We start from the raw sequence: 26,012 nt of genomic DNA, 5'->3' as shown, positions 1-26,012 counted from the left end.
GCAAGTTATGTTTTCTTTCTGTGCGGCCCGGGACCAATTGACCCGGGTGGGGGTGGGGGACCACTGCCTTAAACAAGTACTATGAATTTTTTCCAGCCATGTATCTCTAAACTTAAACTTCCCCGTAGCTGAAAAAAACAAATCCTTTTTATGTTTATGGTGCAATCCAAAAGAAATTTGTACCAATACCAGAAAGCTGATTGACTGTTTCATGCTGGTCTCATTTGTAGTCATAAGACAGGAAATTACATCTGGACTAGCGAAAGAAAGAACTACAACACCACAGACACAACAAAACCATTCTAAAGTGCTAATAGAAGCAAAGAACATGCGAGGTAGTGCTACATCAGAAAACAAAGACCAGTTCAAGACCTAGAACAGTGAATTTTAAACAGTTTTGCACCAAAAGATTTAGATTTTACACTTTTTGTTTAACCGTTTAAGACCCTGTGAAAACCCTGCTACATTTTAACAAAAAAATTACACTTTTGTCAGGATTTTTTTCCACACTAATAAGGCCACACAACAAAATGGAATGAAGTATCAGACTTTTTGCTTCTCAGCTCTGTTAGCAGAGCCGTCTTTTGATCAAAGTACACACCACGTCACTGATCAGACACTAACCCAGAACCAAGCAGTGCAATTCGATGAATCCAGAGAAGCTCCACCCATTAAGTCACTACGTGAGACGATGTGTGTGTGTGTGTGTGTGTGTGAGACTTAACCCAGCTGATCAGGTGACTTTTACTGACCTAAAGAAGTGTGTTACCAGCTAACGCCTAAAATAGTGAGAGAACGTCAGGCCCCAAACCCAGTTTTCTATTTAAAAAAGGATGGTCCTTTGGTTTAAACATCAGCCATGTAGCCACCCTGGTTTGCATTAGGAGTGGCTTGTGATTCCCATCATTCCCCTACAGATGCAAGTCGGCACTGATAGATGGCAGCAGTTTTTTTCACGGCTGCGCTGTGTCGGCCAGAGTCCGTAAGAAATCTTTAGAGTTTCGAACATTCCTAATCTTTTGCACTTTGCCCTCCCGGGCGTGCTGATGAGATTTAGAGCAATTCATTCAACACACACAGCTTCAGACAGTTAACACAGTGCAGGATTGTGATTATTTGGGTAGCAGCGTTCGTGAAATTTTACACATAATGCCATTCGGATAATAATAAGTTGCTATATTGATAGAAATGCCACTGTCGCTCATTTAATATTTAATTCAGATTAAGTCCTTTAATGGGTTTTAACAGTAAATTACACTCAGAAATGTAGTGGTGTGTGTGTGTGTGTGTGTGTGTGTGTGTGTGTGTGTGTGTGTGCGCTATAGCACGGCAGCGCTTAACTTCGGCTGAGTGTGCATGGTTTACGCTGCTATGCCGATCGAAAGGGTCGAAAGGTAGAGAGGATATTTGCAGTAAAGGACACTGGTGCTAATTTTTGCACCCACCAACCACAAGCAGTGTTTATAAATAAATTATGGCTGAAAAACTTATTTAACGAATATGAATAAGTACAAAATCCATACTTTTTCTGTCACTGGTTGTTTTTTTTTACACTTTAGAGGCAACCAAGATTTCAAGCAAACAACTTATAAAATACCTACAGAGAAATGGTTTCTATTCACTATATATGCTCACTACATAGGGCATAATAATGCCATCATAACAACTATATGGTGAGTATTACCTAAATGGCTATTAACTAATACTGTTAACTAATGCAATCATAAAATTATGCAACAAGTTCTAGCCACTGTTTACCACATATACAAAACTGTATATATAAACTCTATGTATGTCTGTGTATTTATATGTATGTATATTTATACTCACACACACACACACACACACACACACACACACACACACACAAATATAAACTCTATGTATGTCTCTGTGTTATATATATACACACACACACACACACACACACACACACACACAAAGTAAGTACACCCCTCACCATTTTATTATATGCTACAGAAATAAAAAAAAAATGTGCAGCTTGTATAACAATACAGATTCCTCTGTCCTCTGAAAATAACTCAACATAACATTGTCTCTTATAAAGATATAATAAAATGGTGGCTGAACTGTGAGGGATGTACTCACTTTTGTGTACTCAAAATGTACATGTACTCAAACAAACAAGCATGAAATTGCACAAATCTGCCACATGGATATTTGATGTGACACATTTGACACACACTGATGCTACAATGATTTGTTCAAGTTGTTCGAGGTGTTTCGAGCGAACACTTTAAGAGCGAAAAAACATTACTGGAAGACGACGAGAGATCAGAAAGACCTTTGATGAGCTCAACCCCCAAAAAATGTCAAAACCATTCAGCAAGATGACGATCCAGCTCAAAGGTCGCCGTTTTGACACCACTGCCGATTTCCAGCATGAATCGCAAAAGGTGTTCGGCACGCTTCGAAAAGAAGACTTTCAGGACACTTCCAGAAGTGGAATGCATCAGTAACGCTGGGAGCGCTGTATTGCTGTGCAAGGGGACTATTTTGAAGGCGATAGTGTGTAAACATAAATAAATCAAATACTTTTTAGTAAACAGAGTGTCTCTAAACTTTTAGTTGTCACCTATATATCTCCACTGCTCTAGAGTCCAGTGATGGTATGCTTTACACCACTGCATCCGATGCTTTGCATTGCACTTGGTGAAGTAAGGCTTGAATGCAGCTGCTCGACCATGGAAACCCATGCCATGAAGCTCTCTACGCACTGTTCTTCAGCTAATCTGAAGTCCACAAGAAGCTAAGAGGTCTACAGCTATTGACTCTACAGAAAGTTAATGACCGCTGTGCACTATGTGTCTCAGCATCCGCTGACCCGCTCTGTGATTTTACGTGGTCAAACACTACGTGGCTGAGGCGCTGTCGTTCCCAATTGCTTCCACTTTGTTACAATCCCACTAACAGTTTACTGTGGAATATTTAGTAGCGAGGAAATTTCACAACTGGACTTATTGCACAGGTTTCATCATATCACGGTACCACGCTGAAATTCACTAAACTCCTGAGAGTGACCCATTCTTGCAGAAATGTTTGTAGAAGCGGTCTGCAAGCCTAAACACTATATTACAGCATATGTAATATAGACATAAATACAAACCACAAGTAACAAAAGGGTCATTTGCATAAACGATTTGACAAATAGCTACTAAACTATACTTAGCTATTAACCCACATCCCACACACACACACACACACACACACACACACACACACACACACACAGAGACACACACACGCACACCTGACACACACACGCACACCTGTTGTATAGTTTACTACCCTTAGGATGGCAAATAGATGGCTCAGTTCTGGAAGTACATTTTAGATCACAGAATCACATCAAATCAGCACAGAGTTTGGCGAAGCACAAACTAACCCTGAGAATGTTGCTCTTGCCATGCAGACTAGCTGTGCATGTCCTATGCCCTGTGATAAGGGAGTTAATATTTACTGCAACCCTGAGCTGAACTGGGTCAGAGAGACAGCAACAGTGAACTTTGCCTCGTTTCTGAAGTTTTCTCCTCCTCCATCAGGATCACTCATGTTTTACATAAAAAAAAATAAAATAAAATAAAAAAAAAGGTTTGAAGCGAACACAAAAATTTAGGAAGCCCAGATAACTCCCTGTTAAAGCACAGCAGATAAATGGGGAAGAACTGCTAAAATCTCATGTGGGTGGAGGTGTCATCACATCCACTCTAATTATTAGATCAAGTGTCACCCTTTCTGCTTGGATGCTGTGAAGATAAATAGAAAATGTAGGACAACAAATGAGTCGATGTGCTGCCTGAATGGCTCACACCTGCTCTCGCAATCATTCATTCCTTTCACATGTCCACTTCTCGGATTAGAACCGGTCCAAAAGCAGACTACACTGAAAACTTTTCCTAGGTGTCGCTTTGGATACTGACTCAAGCAACAAAAGCTGACAACCAGGAAAGGATGGACAAGTTCTCGTGCTGCACACAGACTCTCCTGTATCGTGTTGCTAGAGGCGGAAGCGATCTGCTTTTCGGCTCGCTGTTTTTTTGCTTCATTGTCTTCGTTGCCACGGGGCATTTAGGGGAAAATAAGCCAGCTAAAAGAGATGCTGAGCTCAGATGAACCCCTGGGGACGAGCGCTGCGTGTTAGCATTCTTCGGCTAGCATGCGCGTTCATTATCTCTAATTATATTGACCTCTTTGAAAGGAAGGTATAAGGTTCAAGGAATATGTTGCTACGTGCGAAACCTGTAGGATTGTGTATAAGTAGCGCTAGAACTTAACTCGAACAAACCAAGCGTTTCTAAGAGTTACAGAAAGGCATTTAAAGTGGTGCAAACAGGCCTTCTGTCAAGCGGATGCATCAACAAATACCTACATACAGGTGGAACTACATTCTTTTGACAATCACACCAATGGTTATGTGTAATAATCACACCATGGCTAAGAGTAATGAATATGAGGAACACAGACAGGTAGACTAACACTGTAGTGATGAATATACAATTATTAAAATCAGAACCTGTTCCAACCCACTTTAAAAAGTACATATGTGACATATCAAACTATTAAAAACATCTAAATCAAAATCATTTGTTGTTTAATGCTTAAACAAAGTAAAAAGGGTGAAGAAACCTGGGCTGGATGATGCCACAATAAATAAATCACATAAAATAGTTATAAAATTAATAAAATAAATACTTGATTTTTTTTTATTGCAACACTTAGCAAAACTACATATCCTTATACATCCTGTTTCTCAAAGAACATTTAAAAAACTTTTTCAAATGACCCATAACAATGATTTGCTAACGTTATCACTAAAATTAGCCGTGTTAGCCAACAGGCCAGTTTGCTGCCAGGAAACAAGCTTGTTTTCCTCACTACCTTTATTACAGTGATCGTGTTTTATTTTCTAATTTTCTATTTTTAAAGATATCTGTTCATTACAGTAGCCAAACATTTGAAAACGTAGCACAATAATCACTGTAGTGTTCTTCACTGATGTTAGCTAAATTAGCTTTCTGACTAGCCTTGTTCTAGTATACTAGCTCATAGTTAGCAGTGTGTGAGAGCTCAGTATTTATGTTTTGAATGGCCTTGTCATGGTTTTAGGGATTTATTTAAAAAGTAAGCCAATTATAATTTATGCCTTTAAAAAACTAGCTAAATCAGAGAGATAAGAAGGCATATTTTGTGGAGAATTTTTTGGTATTTATTTGAAGAAACAGTTAGCATTTTCAGGCTAATTCTCCCCTCATGAGATGATCACGGTTCTGAATAAATATCGAGGTTATATATAAAATATATAAGCACCGGTGTCATGCATTAGCTAGTAAGCTAAGGATGGTTATCAGTATATAAAAAATGTGATTATGCTGTATATTTATATTACAGTTATCACTGTGCTGGATAGTAATACAGTGGAACCCCGGTGTACGAGTGCCTTGTAGTACGAGAATATCGGTGTACGAGCGGTTTTACTAGTACAAATTTTTGTTGGAGTACGAGCATATTTCGGGAAGTCGAGCATTTCTTTAGACGTGTTTCGTTCCAGTCACGCATTCTGCTCGTCGCTCGTCACCTCCGTCCCCACACACACTTCATGCTCGGTCGCTTCATAGACATTGTTCTGAGTGCGTTCTCGTATGGATATTGTGCTTTTTGTCCGTTTTTTTGTGCGTTTTTATTTTATATTTTATTTCTTATAGGGAAAATTTTCAGGAACGATTTAATCTCGTACACCGGGTTTCCACTGTATAAGTATATAGAATCACATTTTCACATACTTTGCTCTGTTGCATTGCCATAAGTCATATATATTTATGCTAATTATGTTGTTTTCCTTCAAATAATCTGAGGTAATTATGATTCGTAATGCAGGAATTGTGAATTAACTACACATTATGGTAACATATTTGACCAAAACACCAATCTATATTACAAAAAACAAAAACAGTTGTTTGGGCCAGAGCTAGTTTAAACATAACATCAATTAAGTGTGCTGACCTTTTAAAATAATTCTGAAATAATTATGGCACTCTATTAATAAAAGACTTTCCACTTGCACCACTGAAATGGAGGATGGCGGACTCCTTCGCTGGAAGCTGAGAGCCAGAGCAGAGAAACATCTGTTTCCCATTGCCCACCTCACTTTCAAACTCAGAAGAGGATATGGCCAAGCTTCTATTCTCTCATGTATTTCTCTCTTTCAAGAAACCAAATGCTGTTTGAATGATTCACTGTTTGATGCACCGACACAAAACCTGTGGATGTCTAAATGCAAGATGTCTTGAGGAGGAACTCTGCTTAACCCTGCAATAAGAACTTGCTATTTCCACATACATGACTCTACGCTGAAAACTCCTCCTCCACACCCAGTGACACAACCAACATCACTGTCTCATCCAGCAATTACGAGTGAAAGAGCCTGGTGACGAGACGGGTGCTAACGTTGGATCATCAGCTTCTATTTTTGGGTTCCTCAACCTTAAATGTGAGATGAGCACAATCCTGACCAGCAGGTTGACCTCATAAACAAATATATATATGTACGGTCCTTTTTTTTTTTTTTTATAATTTAATGAAAGCTAGTTGGAGACCTCGAGAGCACGGACTGCCGCTTCAGGAGGAACAGGTTTCACGGAGTTGCCTCAGGCCTGCTATCCTCCCCCTTAGTCTCTCCCATTTTTTCCCTTTACACTCCCCGTACTCCTCACTAATCCTAGAAACGAGATCGAACAATCCAGCAAGATTCGTAGCTGGTGACTAATTATTATTAACACAACCGCACCACGTCCGTTTAGGTGGAAAACACCTGTGATTTCTCAGGTCAGGGCTGGCACTTATGATTTCACAGGAACACCTATACAATACTTTAAGATTTGTCATAACAAATCTTGAGCCATTCAGGTGGTTACTCTGGAAATGTAACAGGAAAATCCTGAATGCGATGCTGGAAAGGGCCTTAAAAATCAAGCCGATCAGCATCACCTTTCTGAAAGGAGACCACAAAATCTTTAAATAACAGGGGTGGATTATGTGCCAATACATCATGGTATCTATGGCATGATATGGTGATCATGATGGTAGTGTTATATTCATAATTATTGGCAATTTTTTAAAAATTATGATTAATGATATGGTTAAACAATAGATGCATTCATTAATTTAAGCATGCAATAAAAAAGTAACAAAAAAGGGTAAAAAAAAAAGAAAAGAAAAATATTACAATATTTAACATAAATAAAATTGCCAAAAGAAGTTTGAAAAGATCAGTTTCATATCTTTCATAAAATTAATAAAATAGTAAAACAAATAAATAAAAACAATTTTAATATCAGTCCAAAACTATTCTCAAATCAACTCCTTCTAAAAATATCCCACAAGCCTTAATCCTTTTCAGAACAAGATTTTTAATCACTTGATCATCGCCTTTACAAGTGAATGCCAAACTCATCATCCTTCATCTTGTCTTTATTACTATACCCATTTGTTTTTCCATTAGTTTCCTAAATTCAGTCTGCTTCAGCATCCTCGGTGTGTGCTCGAGACCTAAAAACCCGTCACAGATCCACACATGGAGAGTCGCCGCCAGCTGACAAAACCGTTTACTTAGCAGCCAAGATCGAGTGTGAGAGAGAGAGAGAGAGAGAGAGAGAAAGAGAGAGAGAACGAGGCAGCCTGGCAATGCTCACAGGAAAACAACTGTTTTAGGAACTTCCTGAAAATTGTCCTGGAGAGCAATTTTATTCATCCTGGAGCAAGCGTAATCATCCCAAATAGATCCTCCCACCCTTCTTGTTATGACAAACCGCAAAACACAACACCAGGGAAGAAGAACTTTTCAGTCCGGCCTGCAAGCACCTATGTTAACAATAACATACTGCGTAAATATTCACCAATTAACCATAAATGTATTTCCTTTTTTCCCCCTTCCGCAATTAGTCAAAGAAATTGATCCAAAACGAATTAAATGAACTCTACAAAATCTAGATATAAACTTTAGATTAGATTAGATTAGATTCAACTTTATTGTCAAATTTTGGTACAAGGCAACGAAATGCAGTTAGCATCTAACCAGAAGTCCATTGGTAGCAGTGTTAAATATTTAGATATGTACAGGTTTGTAATTCAGTGATACATGATGGATGTAAATAAATGAACAGATGAATGATCAATATGAATTGAATAATTTGAATATAAATAAAGAGCAAAAAAAAAAAGGCACCGAATAAAATAAGGACGTGTTTATGTGTGCTTAATGTGTGCCTGAGGTAGCTGATGTGCTGCGATGGCTGCGCTGCATTGTTGGATTTAATACTGATGATAGCCGTGATGATGATGATGATGATGATGATGATGATGATGATGCTCTTTGCATTGAGAAAGCTTTTGTGCAGCTGAGAGTTTAAAGCTTTAAACTGCTGATGCTGAAGTTCAAATCCCACCACAATCAAGCTGCCACTGTTGGGCCCTTGAGCAAGGCCCTTAACTCTCAACTGCTCAGTTGGATATATTTTAAAAAAGCAAGTCATACTAGATAATTCATTCTGCCAAATGCCATAAACTTAAATGTAAATGTACTAAAATATTGAGGAATGATGACCATCATCAAGTGGTGATTGTGAAATCAAGTTAAGTTTATGGTTGCCAGATTGGATAAACTGGAGATTTATGCCTAATCTGGCAGCATCACACCTTTTTTAACCACATCTCAATTTGGATTGAATGAAATATGAATTGTTGTACGTTGGTTTTTAGTTACAGCCAAAAACTAATGGTGAAGGCAAACATCAGCAACTTCAATGTAGAGTTACATTTAAGGTTGTGAAACATCCCTAAAACAAGTGAGTTCCTCTTATCATTATGGTATAGCAGCTATAAACAGTCAGTCCTTCATCATCTCCTTGGTTCATAAGTAACCCAGCTTGCCATCTTGTCATGCCACCACAGAATCACAAGAGGGAACTTCTGACTGTTACAAAATGCTGACTATGATCAAAGCCTACTTGTTACAGAGGGCTTCACCAGAGCAGTGTTTGCAAGTTTACTATTGTCATCGTGTATTTACTAAAACATCTTAATGTGTAAAAAAAACAACATTCAAACGCATTAAAATGAACCCAAGAGTTGCTTCGGGGCAGAGAATTGTGTCAGAGCCCCTGCTGCAGAAAAACAATCAGAATCACGAAGTTAAGTTAAAAACGTGTAGCGTTTTATTCCTATAGAGAAACCGTTTAAATAGTTTGTGGGGTGACGAGATGTTAAGTTTGAGCTTTGCTTTGGGATTTCTCCTCCCTCGTTCTCACTGGCAGAAGCAAAAACTGGGAAAGATGCGTTATTTGCGTCTTGTAAGTAGTAAATTGCGAGTTGTAAAAAAATAAACCTTTCCAACCTTGGCATGTTTCATGTGCAAAGCAGGAAAAACAAAAACAAATAAATAAAGCTTATGAAAAGAATCTTGATTTTTATTACAGTTTTTGTCTTGACTGGATCCTGGATCCGTTACTGTGGATGTTGTAGTAATGCTAGCAACAAACTAACGTTAGAAGCTAATCCAATGTTGATGATTACCTCTATAAAACGGAGATTAATAACGGAAAATGTTATAGTTTTAACCAAGAACTGTGCCTGTATGTTCACTGAATAACTGCTCTGAAGCCAGACCGGCTCGAAACTCGTTCAAATATAGACGTTTTAAGTGCAACTTACTGGCGGACGGTGGGGAAGTTGCAAGTTCAGTTCGAACACAGTATTAGACACTACAGATGCTCACATGGAGGATAGTTTCAGAAAGGCCTTACTGTAACCACTGCGTTTTCTACTTCCTTCATTTACACACGCTGCTGAATTTCCTGTTATCCTTCTCCTATCTCACTGCGTCGGACTCAACTGATTCTGCATTCCTGCTTTGCTTAGTCACGTCGTCTCATCGCGAAGTTTCTTAGGGTTCGATTCATGTTTTTGCTGTTCTAATCAGTTTGCAACAATGAAACATATCACAATATGGCAGTAAGTAGAATGATGCAACAAGCTTTATGAGAACAGTTCATCCACACACACACACACAAACACACACACACACACACACACACACACACACACACACACACACACACACACACACACACAGGTAGAGTAAATCAGTCTACACCCCAGCACCTAACCAGCTCTCCAATGTGCTACGAGGCCAAGGGAACATAATCTTATCTAAAATAGATGGTTTAAAAATAGCCCAGGAGTGAAACAGGATGCCCATCTCTCCTCTGAACGAGTAATCACCCATCACTAACAGGGAAGGCACGGACATAACCAGCCGAACCAACCCGATCTCCACTTCTCCATCCACTCCTGAGTCTACACTACCTCTAGTCTAATGGCTTCTACTTACTCCACTTAGAACACGTATTGGAACTGTTAGATATCTTACATTATGATGGGTTTTAGCATTTTATTAGCAAACCTTTGAAAACAAATTGTAGAAATCGTGGAATCGGATGCGATATTTTTGTCACGTCTCAAAAGAAAAAAACGAGCTCTTTTTAATTCCAGCCCTGAATATTTTATTGCAGGCTGGAATTTGTGTGTTTCTGGATTTTTCTGGATGAATCACAGCCTTCATGGTCATCCAAAAAACACAATTTGTTCTAATGTAAGAAAAGAAAAAAAAAAAAAAAAAAAAAAGCTGAATATTCATTTATTTTTTAAACCAGGGTCCGGGATCGAGTTTGAATACAGCTTTGGGATCAATTAGAATAAGGAAGAAAAAAATGTATTCAACAAGAATAAATAAGAATGAAGTAGTTATATTACAAATAGGAAAGCAGAAAAGCTGCACTTTATGAGAGTTAGAGAGAGAGAGAGAGAGAGAGAGAGAGAGAGCGCACACGGTCAACTTAGCGATCTTGAAACAGCGTTCGTATGACCATGGTATCAGGATGAGTGAAATCTTCTCTCTTTAATTTTATATAATAAAAATTAGCACACTGGCAGTCCATAAAGTTTTCCATTGACTAATCAAAGAAAGTTTTTCAAATGATGCCCTGAACACCATCACCATAATCGCTGATGATATAAAAGATGGAATTACAAAACCGAATCAAAGATTTGTTCTGGATGACTCGAGCTCCACTACGGTCCAAAAGTTCTGATCAGTCTATCGTTCCAGAGCTCCTACAGCCCAGTGGCTGAAGCGTAAACATACGGGCTTTTAAACGATGACCGCAGACGACCCACCAGGGCAGAAGGAGGTGGGAAATACGAGGCTGCATACACAATGCTTTAAAACAATACACCGAGAATGTTTTGCATCACAGCTCGAAAATGCCTCCCGGTCCGAGATGCTGAGGCAGGACTTACAGTAACTTGCTTAAAATTCTTCTCCCAGCATTCCCCTTCTGCACTTGGAGACTTCTCAATGACGTTACAGGAAACGTGCTAAACAAAAGGCGCAACTACTGGGTGGTTCCTCTATCAGGGGTGGACCCGTGTTGGGGGAAAGGAATCTCTTCTCTTCCTGTATCACTACATCTTTGCCCCCCGCCCCCCCCAATCATTTGCCTCTTTGGAAACTTTTCTTTTGTCCTGCAGAAGACAAATCGACTACATCCACAAAAATACGTTCCATCAACATCAACATATTTCTCATTCAAGAATATCGAATATAAGATTTTTTTTAAATATTCAAGGGAACTAATGAATGTGGCCTCGTCGTATAGCCGAGTTACTGACAAAAAAGTCGATTTTCAAAATCAGCACATCCTGAAGCGCTCTCCACACTTTTATCCACGTAACGTTGCCGACTGCCAGTTTGACAAGTTCGTTCGTGTTATCACTTCATTTACAGCCGCTATAAACCGTTGCTCCTTTACCAGCCTCTCAAATGAAATCACTAAACCAAGAGCTCTCTCTGCGCTCCATTTGCAGCGCTCAGACTCAACCACGCCATAAACAAGACTCAAGGTTCTTCCATCCACTGGTTTCGCCTGCCAGACTTGTAATTATGCAAAACGAGGTTCTTGATCCACATCGCCTCCTCCATCAGGGGGTTGAAACCCTGTGAAACCGGCGGGAAGTCCAATACTACTGCATCTAAAATATATCTTGGATTATTTTAAGACTAGTTTTACTATTTTAACAGAGTTTAGATGCCCAACAACCTGCCCTGCGACAGGTACCACAGAGTTCAGTAGAGCCTACATTCAGACACAAGGTGACCTAAGATGATGAGATCGATATGAGAAGCAAATTATTCAAGCTATAATGCACAGGCTTTTTAATGAAAACAAAATAGAAAGCTTTATGCCATTAAGGCGCTTTCATAGCGCAGATACCAAACCAAACTTTGTAACTTATATAATGAGTTCATGATGATTTACGAAAAGCCCGTAGCTCTGGATTTCCATTTTCAAAGCCGAACAGGTACAATGTTTAAAACACTTTCACAAAGTTTAAAATAGGACTTTTGTCCGTCGTGGTCCTGTACAAATCATCAGAACTATTACGGATAAAAGGACATTGATATCCACCATTAACCACACTACATCATGCCAAGGTCATATAAAGGTCTGGATTTTGGGACTGATGTTCAGTCCAATGTTTGTATCCGAATACATTTTCTTCCTCAAAAGTGACTCTATAATGATCACCTTGTGACATCACTACGGGACAATTTCCACTAATGACAAAAAGGTCGGACGGAATAAAGACGTAACACAGAATAAACATGGGTGATCTCGGGTGTTTCATGATCAGAGTGATGGGTCAAAGACGTTTCAGTGTTGCCTGCGTGTCGAGGTGTTTGTAAAGCAAGCTAAACAGATCAGGGTGCGAGTCGGTGTTGGTGCTGGTAGCGGATGGTTTTGCATCTGCAGGCCTCCGCTGGTGTAGAATTTCGTGACGGAATGTGAACGCGTGGACGTGCAAACGGCGTCTCATGCGGATGTGCACTTTTGCTGCCTCTCCAAAGAGGAACCATGACAGGCGGATGATGACGACGACTAGCAACAGCAGGAGGAGGAGGAGTAGGAGAAGGAGGAGGAGGGCACACAGGGCACCATCAAGAAGTGAACATCAAGGAGACAGAAAAGATCCAAACAACCCCCATAGAAAAGATTTTACTTGGAAACGATGTTTCAGCCTGGTCTACTACAGACATTTTATCAACTTCTTTCGAAAAAAAAAAAATAAAAAGTGATAGCAACTTCCTCTTTTAGGCTGAACATGTTCTGCTCCCAGTCCATTAAACTACAGCTGCATCAGTTAGGAAGTGAGTGAAGGCAGTGGTAATAATATATATATATATATATATATATATATATACACACACACACACACACACAACTCAAGCCAAACAAACAAAAACGTTCCTGCCAAGGTCAAAGCGTGTAGAGAAGCGTGTAGAGAAACGTGTAGAGAAACGTGTAGAGCCCCCACTTCTCCCCTCTCATGCAGCCGCCAGCACCACCACCACCGCCGCCGCCGTGGCCGCGTCCGCTCCCCTCCGACCAAAGTCCGGAGATGGAGCTCAGATGCTCGGCGGATCATTAACTTTTTTTTTTTTCGCTCGTCATAAATAATAAAAAAAAAAACAAGTGAGAAAAAGTAAAGAAAAGGAAGAAAAAAAAACTCGACCCCCCGCACAACTTCCACGAAAAAAAAAACCACGCACCATTAATTTGTAGTCGGGCAGGTAGAGGAGTTTCCACGCAGGTACAGTGGCCTTTACACGCGCATTCCTGCACGCGTTAGGGGAGAGAGAGAGAGAGAGAGAGAGAGAGAGAGAGAAGGAGAGTGAAAGCAGGAAGAGAAGGAAGAGAGGAAAAAAAAGAACACACTGAACTCCGAACATCACCCTCTCCGCCACCTCTCTCCCTCTCCCTCTCTCTCCCTCCCTCTCTCTGTCTGTTTTTTCCTTAGAAACCCGAGGTCTTTAAAAATGTTTCTTCTTGGAGGAGAAAAAAAAATCCACCTCGAGCAAACCTCAAAGCACGCGGCGTCGAGATGAAAGAGAGAGAGAGAGAGAGAGAGAGAGAGAGAGAGAGAGAGAGAAAGAGAAACAAAAAGTAACCAAAAAAAGTTTCTATAATAAACTTACGGAGGAAAAGATCCGGGCCGGCCAGCCTGCTGCGCTCCGTGATGATGGTGAAAAGCAGATGATGGACTTTGGAGAGAATGAAAGGAGGAGGAGGGGGGGGGGGGATAGAGAGAGAGAGATAGAGAGAGAGAGAGAGAGAGAGAAAACCTCCCACTGCAAACTCGTTCCGGAGAGGAGCGCCCAAAATGGCGTTTTTAGAGGATGTGCAAAGTTCGTCGACTAAACCCGGAGCATGGTTTTGCTCCCCAACTGCTCCGAAGAAAGAAACCCCGTCGACGTTTCCGACCAGGAAGAAGCTGAAAAGTCACTTTTTTCTCTCTTTTTTGGGCAGGACGGTGGTAGTTTTAGTTTATTTCCGTCTTGCAGGCGCGCGTTCCGAAGCAGCGCTGCTCCCTGTAAAGCTGATAAGCGGCTGCATCACGTGTTGCTCGTGCAGTCTCCAAGGGGACGGTGCTGGGGAGGCTGCGAGCATCTCTACGGGAGGGGTGTGTATGAGTGTGCGTGCGTGCGTGCGTGCATGGGGAGGGGTGGGCAAAAGTTAAAACCCCTGCATGACCATCACACCCCACACTGCTTTTTTTCTGCTTGGGCAACACACCAGTGTGTATTAACTTTTGCACAGAGGTGGTGTTGTTTGCCTGAAAATGCAATGTGTTTAATCATCCAGGTTTATTCATTGCCACTTTTTAAAAATGAATTTAGCACTGATATTTGTTTAAAGGAGTTTCAAATGTAAAACTATAGTGAGCTCCAAGGGTGTATCCTGGGACCTTTGGTTTATCTAGGGAATATGCCTGATGTGTGTCTGTTGGAATGTCAGTCAAATAAAATAATAATAATTTATTCATTCATTCATTTCATATGGTTGTTCTGGATGCGAAGCCAATCACAGAAACTCTCTTTGCATCATTCATAGTGATTGGCTGTGTGTTTCACACTTACGCCTTCAGTTGTGTCCTGTGTACCTGAATAAATTCACTTCTTAATACCGTCTTCTGTGCATTTTTGTGTAGTTTTTTTGTGCATTATGGTTTTCCTGGGGATCAGAAATTAAGGCAAATTTGTATTTGTGCAAGGAAAGAAAACGCAAAAGTATAATTGGTTCATGAAAACACTTAATATGCTTTTTAGCTTTTTGTTCACTTTTTTTCACGTCCAGCTTTTCTTGAAAAAAATCCGGCTTGTAATTGTCCTTGTAACCAAATCGATTTCTTTTTCTCTGTCAGTCATTGTGGAATAGTTAGAAACAGTTATTAAATCCAGACGAATCTATCTGAGCTTGAGCAGTTTGCTACAGATGCGGTTTGCGAGCTGACTAGCGTGCTTTCCGATCAACTAATCAAAGGGCAAAATGGCAACCTGTTTACCCGCCTTAGAGAGGGCCTTGGAGTAAAAAAGTCGCAAGCTGATTGGTTAAAGCAACAGCTTCAAGCAACAGATTAAAATCAATAGGACGCCTGCAGTGTTCCGAGTGCTGGCATTACTGCGATTCCTTTTGACCTTGTCATCATATGACTGATAAAATCTGATTGGATAGAAGTTTAAGGAAGCACCTTCACAAGTCAGTGTGCCAAAAGACATCGTCATGTGTACATAGGGGGCTGTGAAACTGGTGCTATTCTGACCACGTCCACGTCTTCACTGAGCTCTCCTCAAACGCGAGTTTCTCGCTGGAAACAACACGATCTTATTTCCGCACCCACTCCACTCGCCAAGTTTGGCTCCTGCGGACTTCACCCTCTCCCTGAAGATGAAGACCCGGTGCAAAGGTCGCCGTTTTGACACCACTGAGGAGATCCGAGCGAAGAAGAAGACTTCAAGGATACATTCCATAAATGTCAGGAACATGGGAAGCACTGTATTTCTGTGCAAGGGGACTATTTTGAAAGTGAGTAAATGTAAATGTAGATAGATAAAGTACTTTCTTGTATACAGAGCCACTCTCGAAACTTTTTGATACCACCTTGTATCTGTATACACATGAAAACCTGCATCTAAAGTTCTTGCATCTAGATTCTGTTCATGAATTCATTCATCTTTAATTAACTTTATAAGGGTCAGGATTTCCCAGAAACACAGAGCCTGAATTAAGATTGCATCAGGGGATTATCATGTGAGAATCACAGGTGTATAATCTCACATGCAAACATCAGAATCGCACAGGATGTAACCGAGCGCTTATTGTCATGTGACGTGCAATAAAATGATAAGACTGGTGATAGCTCACAGAGTAAAGCAATGTTCAAAAAAAAAAAAAAAACATCTCCATCCCTTTAACCCTTAGCTTTGTAAATTCTTAAATCTACATTTGTCTAATGAAAAACTCACTAACCAACATCTGGAATGATGTCAAATTTGCTGTATTGGTATACATTTGAAAGCCAACCTGGTAGTGTTCCGTCTCAACCTCTCAATTCTGCGCTCTGGTTACTGTCTAAGGTTCTCCGTTTGATCGTGTCCATGTCTATGGTTTCCTCTTTCTTCCTGAAGACTTAACACTAAATTGGTGCTTTCAGTTGCCCCCAAGGTGTGACTCTGGGTCCGTGTGAGTTCTTCACATGGACTGGTATATCATTCTATCCCATTTGTCCTGCTTTGTGCCCAGTGTTTTTAAAACAGGCAACAAAATCATGGACGAGGAAGAAGTCAACAAATGCATAAATGTTAATTGTAGAAAGTAGATTGCTGAGGAGATCAATAGATTGATATCGATCTTTTATTAAATTCCAAAGATGAAATATACTACTGCGTTATTGCAGTCGAGTATCTTAGGGTACTTCTGGGTTCCTCTGGAATTTTAAATGCTTATAGAGCTGCTTTTGTTTAAGCCAAAAAAAAAAAAAACCAATTATTAATCTCATTTACACCCGCCACTGTATTACACATCAATCACTTGCTGACGAGTTACACTGAAATATATGAGCCAAAATGGAGATTAAATCTGGTACATTGTCACTTTGTGTAATTATCAGACCCAACTAAAAGAATCTACATTCTAGGCTAGAAAAGAAATCACCCCCAGCTTTGCATACCATATTTGACAGTTGTGGATTCTGCAAAAGTCTGGAAATTTTTTCTTTTTCAAGATAGTTGATAGTTGATAGTTGAGAAAACCTGACATTTTATCTTTGAAAGATGTAGCCTTTGCTAGCTGATTTACACCATCATCCCTGCAGTTTATTTACGCACTTGATGACAGAGCACCTCCCATAGTGTCGTTTGTTAACATGTTAGGATGAGATTCGTAAGAAAGCCGTTTGCCGCATCGACACTCAAAGCAGATTTAAAGTTTTATTTCTTTCGTCAAACATGAGTTCGACCCAAGCAAAAGAAAAAGGTCCTATTTAGTTAGTTTCTAACTAAATAACTAAAGGCCCTATTTATTTAGTCTCTAAGGAAAAATCCATCTTACTTGCACCAGTTTTCCAAACCACAGAATAATCTGGTCAAACTGTTAGTCCATCTTTTGCCAGCTGGAAGAATGAAAGATCTTCTGACCCCTCCCATTTTTTAAAACATAGAAGATTAATTGTTTTTTAAGAACGACGCAGCACTCAGGAAACATATGTGAAAACATTAGTTGCTCGGGATAGTCAGGTAATCAGATAATCAGGAAGCTGGAAAATAATTCACCACTTGGTAAAAATGGTCCACTGGGGTGTGGTCTGGAAGCTGGTAGCTGGGATTCTAGCTACAAAGCTAAATATTGGTAGCAAATAAAGAGAAATTAAACCAAATCAAATCCTCACATACTCAAGTTAACCCAGTTACCCAGAAACCCAGTGTTTCAGACTGATTTGTTTTTTGGGATTGTATGAAGCACTGATACTCTTATTTTAGATAAGTAGATTTTTCACGTATCTGTTTACGTAACTTTACTGGTGTTTCCATTCGGGGAGACTTTTACTTTAAATTCACTACATTTCAAAGTCAAATATCTTCCTTTTTACTCGACTACATTTTGCAGAATCAGTAGTTTCTCTTCATTTATGAGTGGATAAAAACATAACCGGTCAATGCGCGCTCTGTTTCGCACTTGTTTTGATTGCCGCTCGGCGGTGTCTATTCAGCACGAACATACAGTTCAGCATCAGTTCAACAGCAAGCAGAACATTTTGAGAGGAATAAATGATGGAAGAAACTCCACAACACCTGTGGCTTAATTTGAGAGATTTAAAAAAAAAAATTAGAAGATTTGGGGCTCATGATCATTGTAATAGAAATCAATCAGTGTTTGAGTCATTAATATCATTCTATTGATAGATCAGTGTTCTGAGAGTCACATTCGAGTCTTTTCACATACAGTAAACTGAGGTGATTAAGTCTTGTGACCAAAATGATTCGAAAATAACAACATTATAGCCGTAATAAATCATACTTTTGATACCTAAATACCACAGCACACATCAAGACTTTTCCTATTTGTACAAATCCAAATCAACATTATTTAGAGGGTTTATGCCGCCATCACAGAATATAGTTGGCTACAAGACTTGGCCACAAGACAGCTTTCTAATTGTCGTATATAAGCGATAACAGTGCGTGTTTTCCTTTTACTGATAAGCAAAAAACACAACGTAAAGACCGACTGTGGTCATTTATCTGCTTCGTTTTACACACATTTGCACTCTACAGGTTTTCGTCATAGTGAACAATGCATAATAAATAAATAATGGAAACAATGAGCGTACAGCAGGCCCCATAGTGTGAGTAATGTGAATGTGAGTGTCCACTAGAGTGCTCTCTCTCTCTCTCTCTCTCTCTCTCTCTCTCTCTCTCTCTCTCTCTCTCTGTCTCTTTCTCCACCACCACGAGTCTTACATAACCACGACCTTGTATTTGTACACTAAGTAATGCCTCCGACCTCCAGTGACCCGAATAACTGCCTCTGGCCTACACAATGTTTTTCATCCTCCCCAAACCTCCAAATCATCAAACTCTCAATGCTTCCGTTTTTCTACACAAGGCTTCGTAAAAGACACTTTTTTGTGCGTACCAAAGACCTTAAAACCTCTGTGCACGGACGCCAATACGCATATTAACTTCTGAAGTGTTGGATGCTGTTCACTATAGCAGGTGAAATACAATCTCAACCCCAAGCACAGTGATACGCTTTAGTTAAAATATGTATAAGTTTAGGATCTGCAGTGAAACAATGATTCAGCAGGGTGCAGGGAGAATAGTTGGGTTGCAGCGCCGTCTGCTGGTGGAACAGGAGCACGACCGGACGCTGTGTGGAATTAAACATCTCAATAGTGTGGTGTTAAACATAAAATCAGCCATAGGGTCAAATTGATGTGATGAAGCTTAGTTACCAATAACAATATATACTCAGTTGCTTATTCCACAGCATTTTGCGCTTTTACTTATCATAATTTGTCAATGTTTATTCGTGTTATAGCAGCAATAAAGAGTTCTGTTTTTTGTTTTTATCTCAATACAGAAGCTCAATAGAAAAAATGGGGGACGGGGGGATCAACGTAAACTTTTATGTATAGAGGTTTACTTTTGACCAAAACTGGAGACTCCTTACATAAAAACGTCCATCAATTCATCCATCTCCTTACAGAACACTTCACCCTATCAATTATTACTTTTTATCAGACTGAGATTATGTAGCACATCCGCCATTCAAATCCCAGTATACACTGTTGCTATGGAAACAATGCAAAAATTATAATAAGCACATTAAAATAAACCTGTCAAAGCTTTTACTATAAGAAAACGTATCAACAGACTCAAGAACCCAGAAGTGCTGCATTATGAGAATGACATCATCTCAACATCTCACTCTTCATCGCACATCAGTACTTTAGAGGGACTATTTCCAATCTGGCAACCATCTTTATGTACTGTGCATAGGCTGAAATAGAAAGGGATTCTGAACCCAGTGATGCTTTCAGCTTGTGTAGGAGCTCTGAGTGGATGTAGCTTGATATTCTGATGCTTTCACACAGTATAAAATGGGATTTAATTTAACTGACAGACACGGATCTCTGCTCTGTTTACTGCACTTAGGTAAGACGGAATAAACAACAACAAAAGAATGTAATTAACTACTTTATATTTGATGCATTTGTCTAGAGGAGTTCCAAACTGGAGATTTTTCACTACATTGACTTTATACCTTTTCTAACTTTTCTATGTATAATAAAATGCCATTATATTCTATAGATGAATATTTTTAACATAGAGAAATGATGCGCACTACAGATTTTTCAGACAGTTTCAAGATTTTTTTTTATGTCTAAGAATTTCTTATCAGACTGAACCTTTTCCACAAAACAGTTTCAAGCTATTGGTAGATAATTTTACTAACTTCAAACATTTATTTAAAGAAATCCATAGAACAAGATTATATGAATTTTTAAAATCACTACAAGACATCTACAAATCAGTTTGGTGATTATAAATAGATGAGATCATCCTCATATCATTGAATTTGTATAAAAACATGAGTAGAACTCATCTTTATGTCAATTTCAGTGTCTTTGCTCCAAGCAGCGAGCTCAGCAGGGGCGTGTGAGACGGTGTTTAAGGGTTTCTCAGACTGCCTGCTCAGCCTCGGAGAAAACGTGATGAACCATCCTCAGGACCTGGACGATCTGGAAAACCTGAACACCATCTGCTCGTAAGTGCAAGTTAGCTTTTATATTATATTATATAATAAATACTGGTTACAGTTACACAAAAAAGTATTAGTTTTTTTATATTGTGGAATGAATAAGATGCACAGGAGCAGGAACTTTCGCCCTCAGATTGAAAACTAAGCCTCGAGTGGGCCATTCCTAAACAATCCGATTCTTGTGTTGATCCCATCCAGTGTATCTTTAATTAGGACGCTCAATGTTCTTGAGCTGTTGGAAGGTGAACCGTCACGCTCTCAAGATTGCAGACTATAGCAGGCTTTCTTCTAAAAATGTCATGCATTTTGGTGGCATCTTTATTTTCTTCAGCCCTAAACAGTTTCCCAGTTTTAGATGATTCCCACCAGTATTTCTACAACATGCTACATCCAACTACCATTTACAGTGTGGTATGGCTTTACAGTAAGGACAGTGTTCTCAGGCTGATAAAACAGTGTTTCCAATCAGGTCCACAGTTATATTTTGGTTTGTTCAGATCAGAGAATCTTTCCCTATATGTCTCCAACATGGGACATATCCAACATTTTGTCTCCGACAAAAACCTAATTCCACATCTCTTTCACAGGTGCTTCCACCAACATGCTTCACTGTAGACATGATGATCTGAGGCTGTTGGGAAATTTTGCATTAATGCCAATCATAGTAAATACATTGTGTCGAGGTAACAGCAAGTAAAATTTTTAGCCCAAAGATTCAACGATTGGACCAGGAAACGATTTCTTTTTTCCAACATGAGATTTTACATTACTTTTCAATAATGATTTTCTCCCAATAGGAGAACATTGTTCAGGCTGTTGAAAAAAAAAGTAAAGTAGGAAAGAAATCGCATGTGTGAAACATTATGAAAAAGGTTCTCCGATCTCCAGTTAGACCAATATTGAACTTTGTATCCTTGGTGTAAACCCATAATTTTTCAAAAGCCTCAAAACACAGTGAAGCACGATGGTGGTGGCATCATGTGTTGTGAAAGCTGTATGAGGAGAAAAAAGTAGCCTGGACAAAGTTTTCCTGTGAACGACTTCCCTCATCTGAGCTCCTTTTTTGATTACGTTTATTTCTCACCAGATTCTTCCCATGTCAGTTTCAGGTTGCTATAAAAAGTGGAAAAGTTAAAGAAAAACGTATATGACACCGCAAACTACACAAAATGGAAGGATTAGAAGCTAATAAAGTATTTCCATGGAGCCTAATCCAAAAAAAAAGACTCCCAATGATGGAAATACTACAAGAAAATCCTTTGTCATTTTTCAAGAAACTGATCGTGCTACATTTTTCCATTTCACAGATACTGGAGCGATTTCCTATCATGCACATCTGCTGCAGTTGCTGATTGCCAAGATGAAGCAGTGGAGCTCTGGGAGAAGCTCAAAGTGCCGTCTGGGAGTCTGAACTACAGGGGAAGTCTGTTTCAACTCTGCTCGAAAGACAATGGAGCACCAGGACTCAGTTTTACAGTAAAACTCATAATTGGAGCCGTGACTCTTTTTAAACTGGTGATGTGGGTGATTTTTGAGTGAAAAAAAAGAAATGAGAAACAGATTGTAAGACAGTTAATGATATCATTTTTTAGCACTTATTAAGCCTGAAAAACTCAATTATATCAATATATTTTGAGCATTTAATATCACAACATTTATATGAAGACATTTTAAACACAAATTATTGCTTGTTCTGATGCAAATCTAATTACAGAAACCTTTGGATGGGTGACTTTTTAAAGATATCAAGAAAAGCTCAATTTTGTGTTCCCATTTTTTTTATGAATAATTCAGATTAGGATTAGAGTTACACATGAACACACAAAAATATAACTCAGGAAGAATTTTGTGATTTAATCTACCTTAAAAAAAAAATAAATCAATACTTTTAACAGCTTTTTGCCAAAGTGCTGAATTTTTGGTTGGTTAAAAGGTGTTTTTTTCCTTTTTTTGAGCTACTGCAAGTCACAAGTTTACTCAATATTTACATTTAATATTTATGCATCCCTTCGTATATATAATGATTTTTATATACACTGTATTACTTGTGTGGTGATGCTTCAAACTTAATCAATATATATTAAAACGTATTAATATGATAAATGCATTAAAATGATTTTTTTAATCATAGTTTCGGTGCGTTGAAACAGTCGGTATGTTTTCGTATTTGTAATTTCTTCATAAGATGCATTTCTTTTCACCTTAATTTAAGAGAAATAAAAAGTTGTGAATGAACGATTTACTGAATGAATTACTGGAGGTTTCTAGGTGCTATCATATAATTGAGCCACATTAAATGCATCTATAAACAGATAAAAAATACTGTGTCTCTTTCATTTATTAAAAAAACATTTCAAGCATTTTATATAAAAAAAAGATCAATTTTAGAGTGTGAAAGGTTCTTTTTGGTTATTTTCCTATAACATAAGAACATATATAACATATATCATACACTTTATCTGAAAAGGAGAGACTTAGTGAAGCCTTTATACAGTCTTGCTTTTATACAGTCCGTTCTGCTCGTCTTGGAGATATCATTTGGAAAAAAAAAGGAAAAGTCTCTCAACGCACAAATCTTCTCAGAATCTCTGTAGACACCGAATGAATACAAAGGTACCAGGTGGGTGAGTTTTAAAGCTACTTGAAGTGGAAATTCACAATGACCCAGACGTCCCTGCATTTGAAGACATTTCACATGCGGCTCGGGTTCAAGGGCCGTTCATGGCGTGCGAGAGAATAAAGATTTTCTCTGACATTTCTATCAGTTTGCATCTGCTTTTGCTTTATAGAGCGCAGTCTCAGCCTTGGCCTGTCTGCACTGTGGAAAGAAGCTTCGACATGAATGTTGACACATCTCTAAGACGTTCACAGTGTATTACAGGATTGGCATAAAGCTCTTACTATCTTTATTATATAGAATTCATATAAATGCTTCTATAGTAACTTTTTTGATAGGAGTCTCCAGTTTCAGCACTTTATCATAGGCTGGTGTACAGTTTTGACATACTGTTTAAAGGAATGTGCCCCAACATCACTGGTGGGTTGTGCATTTCACACCTAGGTCTTTGGTTTTGTCCTACCTGAATCAATCCACCTTTTGATACCATCATTATGACACCACAGCTTTAGAAACCATCAATATTATAGAGAAACGCAGTATAACTAAGCGCTGCACCAAAGACAGGAATCTCATACAAAGAAAATGAATGTAACTACTAAAGTCTCCTTTCACTGGAGCCACAGCTGCACCGCATGCATTCATCATCTCCAGCAGAAGCATCGATATTCACCTCATAAAATGACCCCTGGGTTTATGCGCATTTCAGTGTAGTTTTTAACGGTTTTCTTGGTGATTTGAAACGAAGGCGAATTGTGTGTTTTTGTGCAAAAATTTAACAGGAAAGAAAAGAAAACATCTACGAAAAAACGTAACGACGGATTTGAACTGTTTGTGCCGTCCTTTTCCTCGCCGTGTCCAGCTTTTCTTGAAAGGTCCGTTTTTATAAATGTCTTTGTAAGTGTATCAAATCGATTTTTTCTCCTCTTTCAGCCGCTGTGAAATGAAAAAACAGCTGTTTGTGCTTGTGCAGTTTGCTACAGATGCGGGTTGCGATCTATGACTAGTGTGCACACTGACCATCCAATCAAAAGACGTTAAAGTGCAGACACTACTGGATACCTGGTAGAGGGCCTCAGAGTGTCCAACGTGAAAAATGACTGGTAAACTAACACTCAGTTGTGCAGCTGCTCGACAGATAATCTACAAAATGAAGAGAATAGACAATTGGAAATAATTTTATACATATTCATGATAAAAAAGCCTGATTATTTCTAACCCAGAAGAGAGTCTACAATTTCCAGGGATATATAGTTCTGCATGTGTGCATGTGATGGTTGTGATTACGACATCAAGACCCCATCTGCTGAAATAGTCCATGAGCTGCACTCCAGGGATTCCAGGATTTCCCTTCGGAAAGAGAGAACTCACAGATCTGGGCACGAAGCCAAGTGGAAATGATGAGGATAATTATCATCATTATCATTATCAACATCATCATCGTCATCATCTTCATTATCATTATCCCTGTTATTATAATGAGTAACTCTTCTGATCGAGGACTTCTTACTGTAATAAAAACACAGTACAATAATTTATACGCAACACCATCTGCTGCAAGCTGTTGGTTTCACAGAGGATTATGGGCACCCAAACTTCCTTACCCTTAGGGCCAGAATAAAGCCAAAGTTTTACATATGATCATAAATTCTGTATGGCTATTACAATATACTGGATATCAAATAAAGCAATAAATAAATATGAAAATACGAATTCACACTCTTTTTTTAATATCTCATCATTCAGTAAATTCAGGGCCGGCGCTAGCAATAGGCAGAGCCTGTAGATTATAGCATTGTGAGCTATCATCAAGTATTTTTGATTACAAAGTAGTACAAAAATAAACGATTATTCTGCCGATTCGCGTCAGTACCATTTTATTCAAAATGCTGTGCCCACTTTAAAAGTACTTTAAAAGGAAAAGGAAAAGTTTGTGACTAAAAAAAGAGATTACATTTGTTTCAAGTGCTTTTTATTTATTCTGAAAGGTGAAAAGAGGGAGGCCAGAGGGGGCTCAAATATACATTTTTGCTCAGGGCCTCCAAAAACCATTTGCTCAATGTGTTAATGACCTCTGCTGCCATCTTCAGGTGTAAGTAAAAATTGCAACGTTCCATACACTTTATAAGAAGAGCCATATGTGGTTCTTCCACAAAAAGTTTGATATATATGTACACACAGAAATATTTAATGTTAATACTTTTTTTCTACATTTCTCAAGTCGCTCTCTGTACAGTATTGTCTATTTATTATTTGAAGAATATTCCCTTACTCTCTGCAGCCTCAGCAAATCAAATAGGGAAGTGTTAGCTCCGTGTTTAAGACATTGGAAAACTGCTTAAATGTATAAAAAAGGCAGATAATTATGATAAGGTCACCTGCTGAAATGTCATAAATGGAAAAGCTGTTTGTGAGATTGGATCTGGCTGAAGTCGAGCAGTTAATGTTCAAACCCCTGCAACAGGTGGACCTTCATTCTTTCGCTAACTTAGCCAGTTATACCTTAATCTCCAGAATGTGGTCCTAAATTTCCCTCCAGCATGTGTGTACACCTGCCTCACTGATTACTGTTCTCCTGACTCTTTTTCAATTCAAATCTAAAATGACAATCACGACCTGGACCCCTTTATAGGATTCACAATGTGGGATGCAGTGTTTCT

At 38.9% G+C, this 26,012-nt stretch overlaps 2 protein-coding genes across 4 annotated transcripts in view; one reads left to right on the top strand and one right to left on the bottom strand.

Moving 5' to 3' along the window:
- The window catches only part of rreb1b (ras responsive element binding protein 1b), a 42,660-nt gene extending 27,563 nt beyond the window's left edge, over positions 1–15,097 (bottom strand). Inside the window, exon 1 of one of the 2 annotated variants that reach the window (XM_046876500.1) lies at positions 14,111–15,097. The gene's annotated coding sequence lies outside the window, so the exon portion shown is untranslated. Of the gene's footprint in view, positions 1–13,684; positions 13,821–14,110 lie in introns of those variants that run through there. The other variant, XM_046876501.1, reaches the window with a different exon arrangement.
- Positions 15,098–15,718: 621 nt separating this feature from the next.
- nrn1b (neuritin 1b) lies at positions 15,719–22,958 on the top strand. 2 transcript variants are annotated; one of them, XM_046876953.1, is made up of 3 exons: positions 15,719–15,998; positions 20,597–20,741; positions 22,043–22,958. In XM_046876953.1, coding segments are annotated over exons 1-3 (378 nt in total). In that variant the 5' UTR covers positions 15,719–15,997; the 3' UTR covers positions 22,275–22,958. The 2 variants fall into 2 exon arrangements, with proteins under 2 accessions (XP_046732909.1, XP_046732908.1); XM_046876952.1 differs by lacking the exon at positions 15,719–15,998 and adding an exon at positions 20,022–20,128.
- The last annotated feature ends 3,054 nt before the right edge of the window (positions 22,959–26,012 follow it).

This window comes from Silurus meridionalis, chromosome 20 (genome assembly GCF_014805685.1).
Source record: "Silurus meridionalis isolate SWU-2019-XX chromosome 20, ASM1480568v1, whole genome shotgun sequence".
In the NCBI taxonomy this organism is placed as follows: Eukaryota; Metazoa; Chordata; class Actinopteri; order Siluriformes; family Siluridae; genus Silurus; species Silurus meridionalis.
Note: the sequence above shows the minus strand (reverse complement) of the source record. Positions and strands in the feature narration are given on the sequence as shown.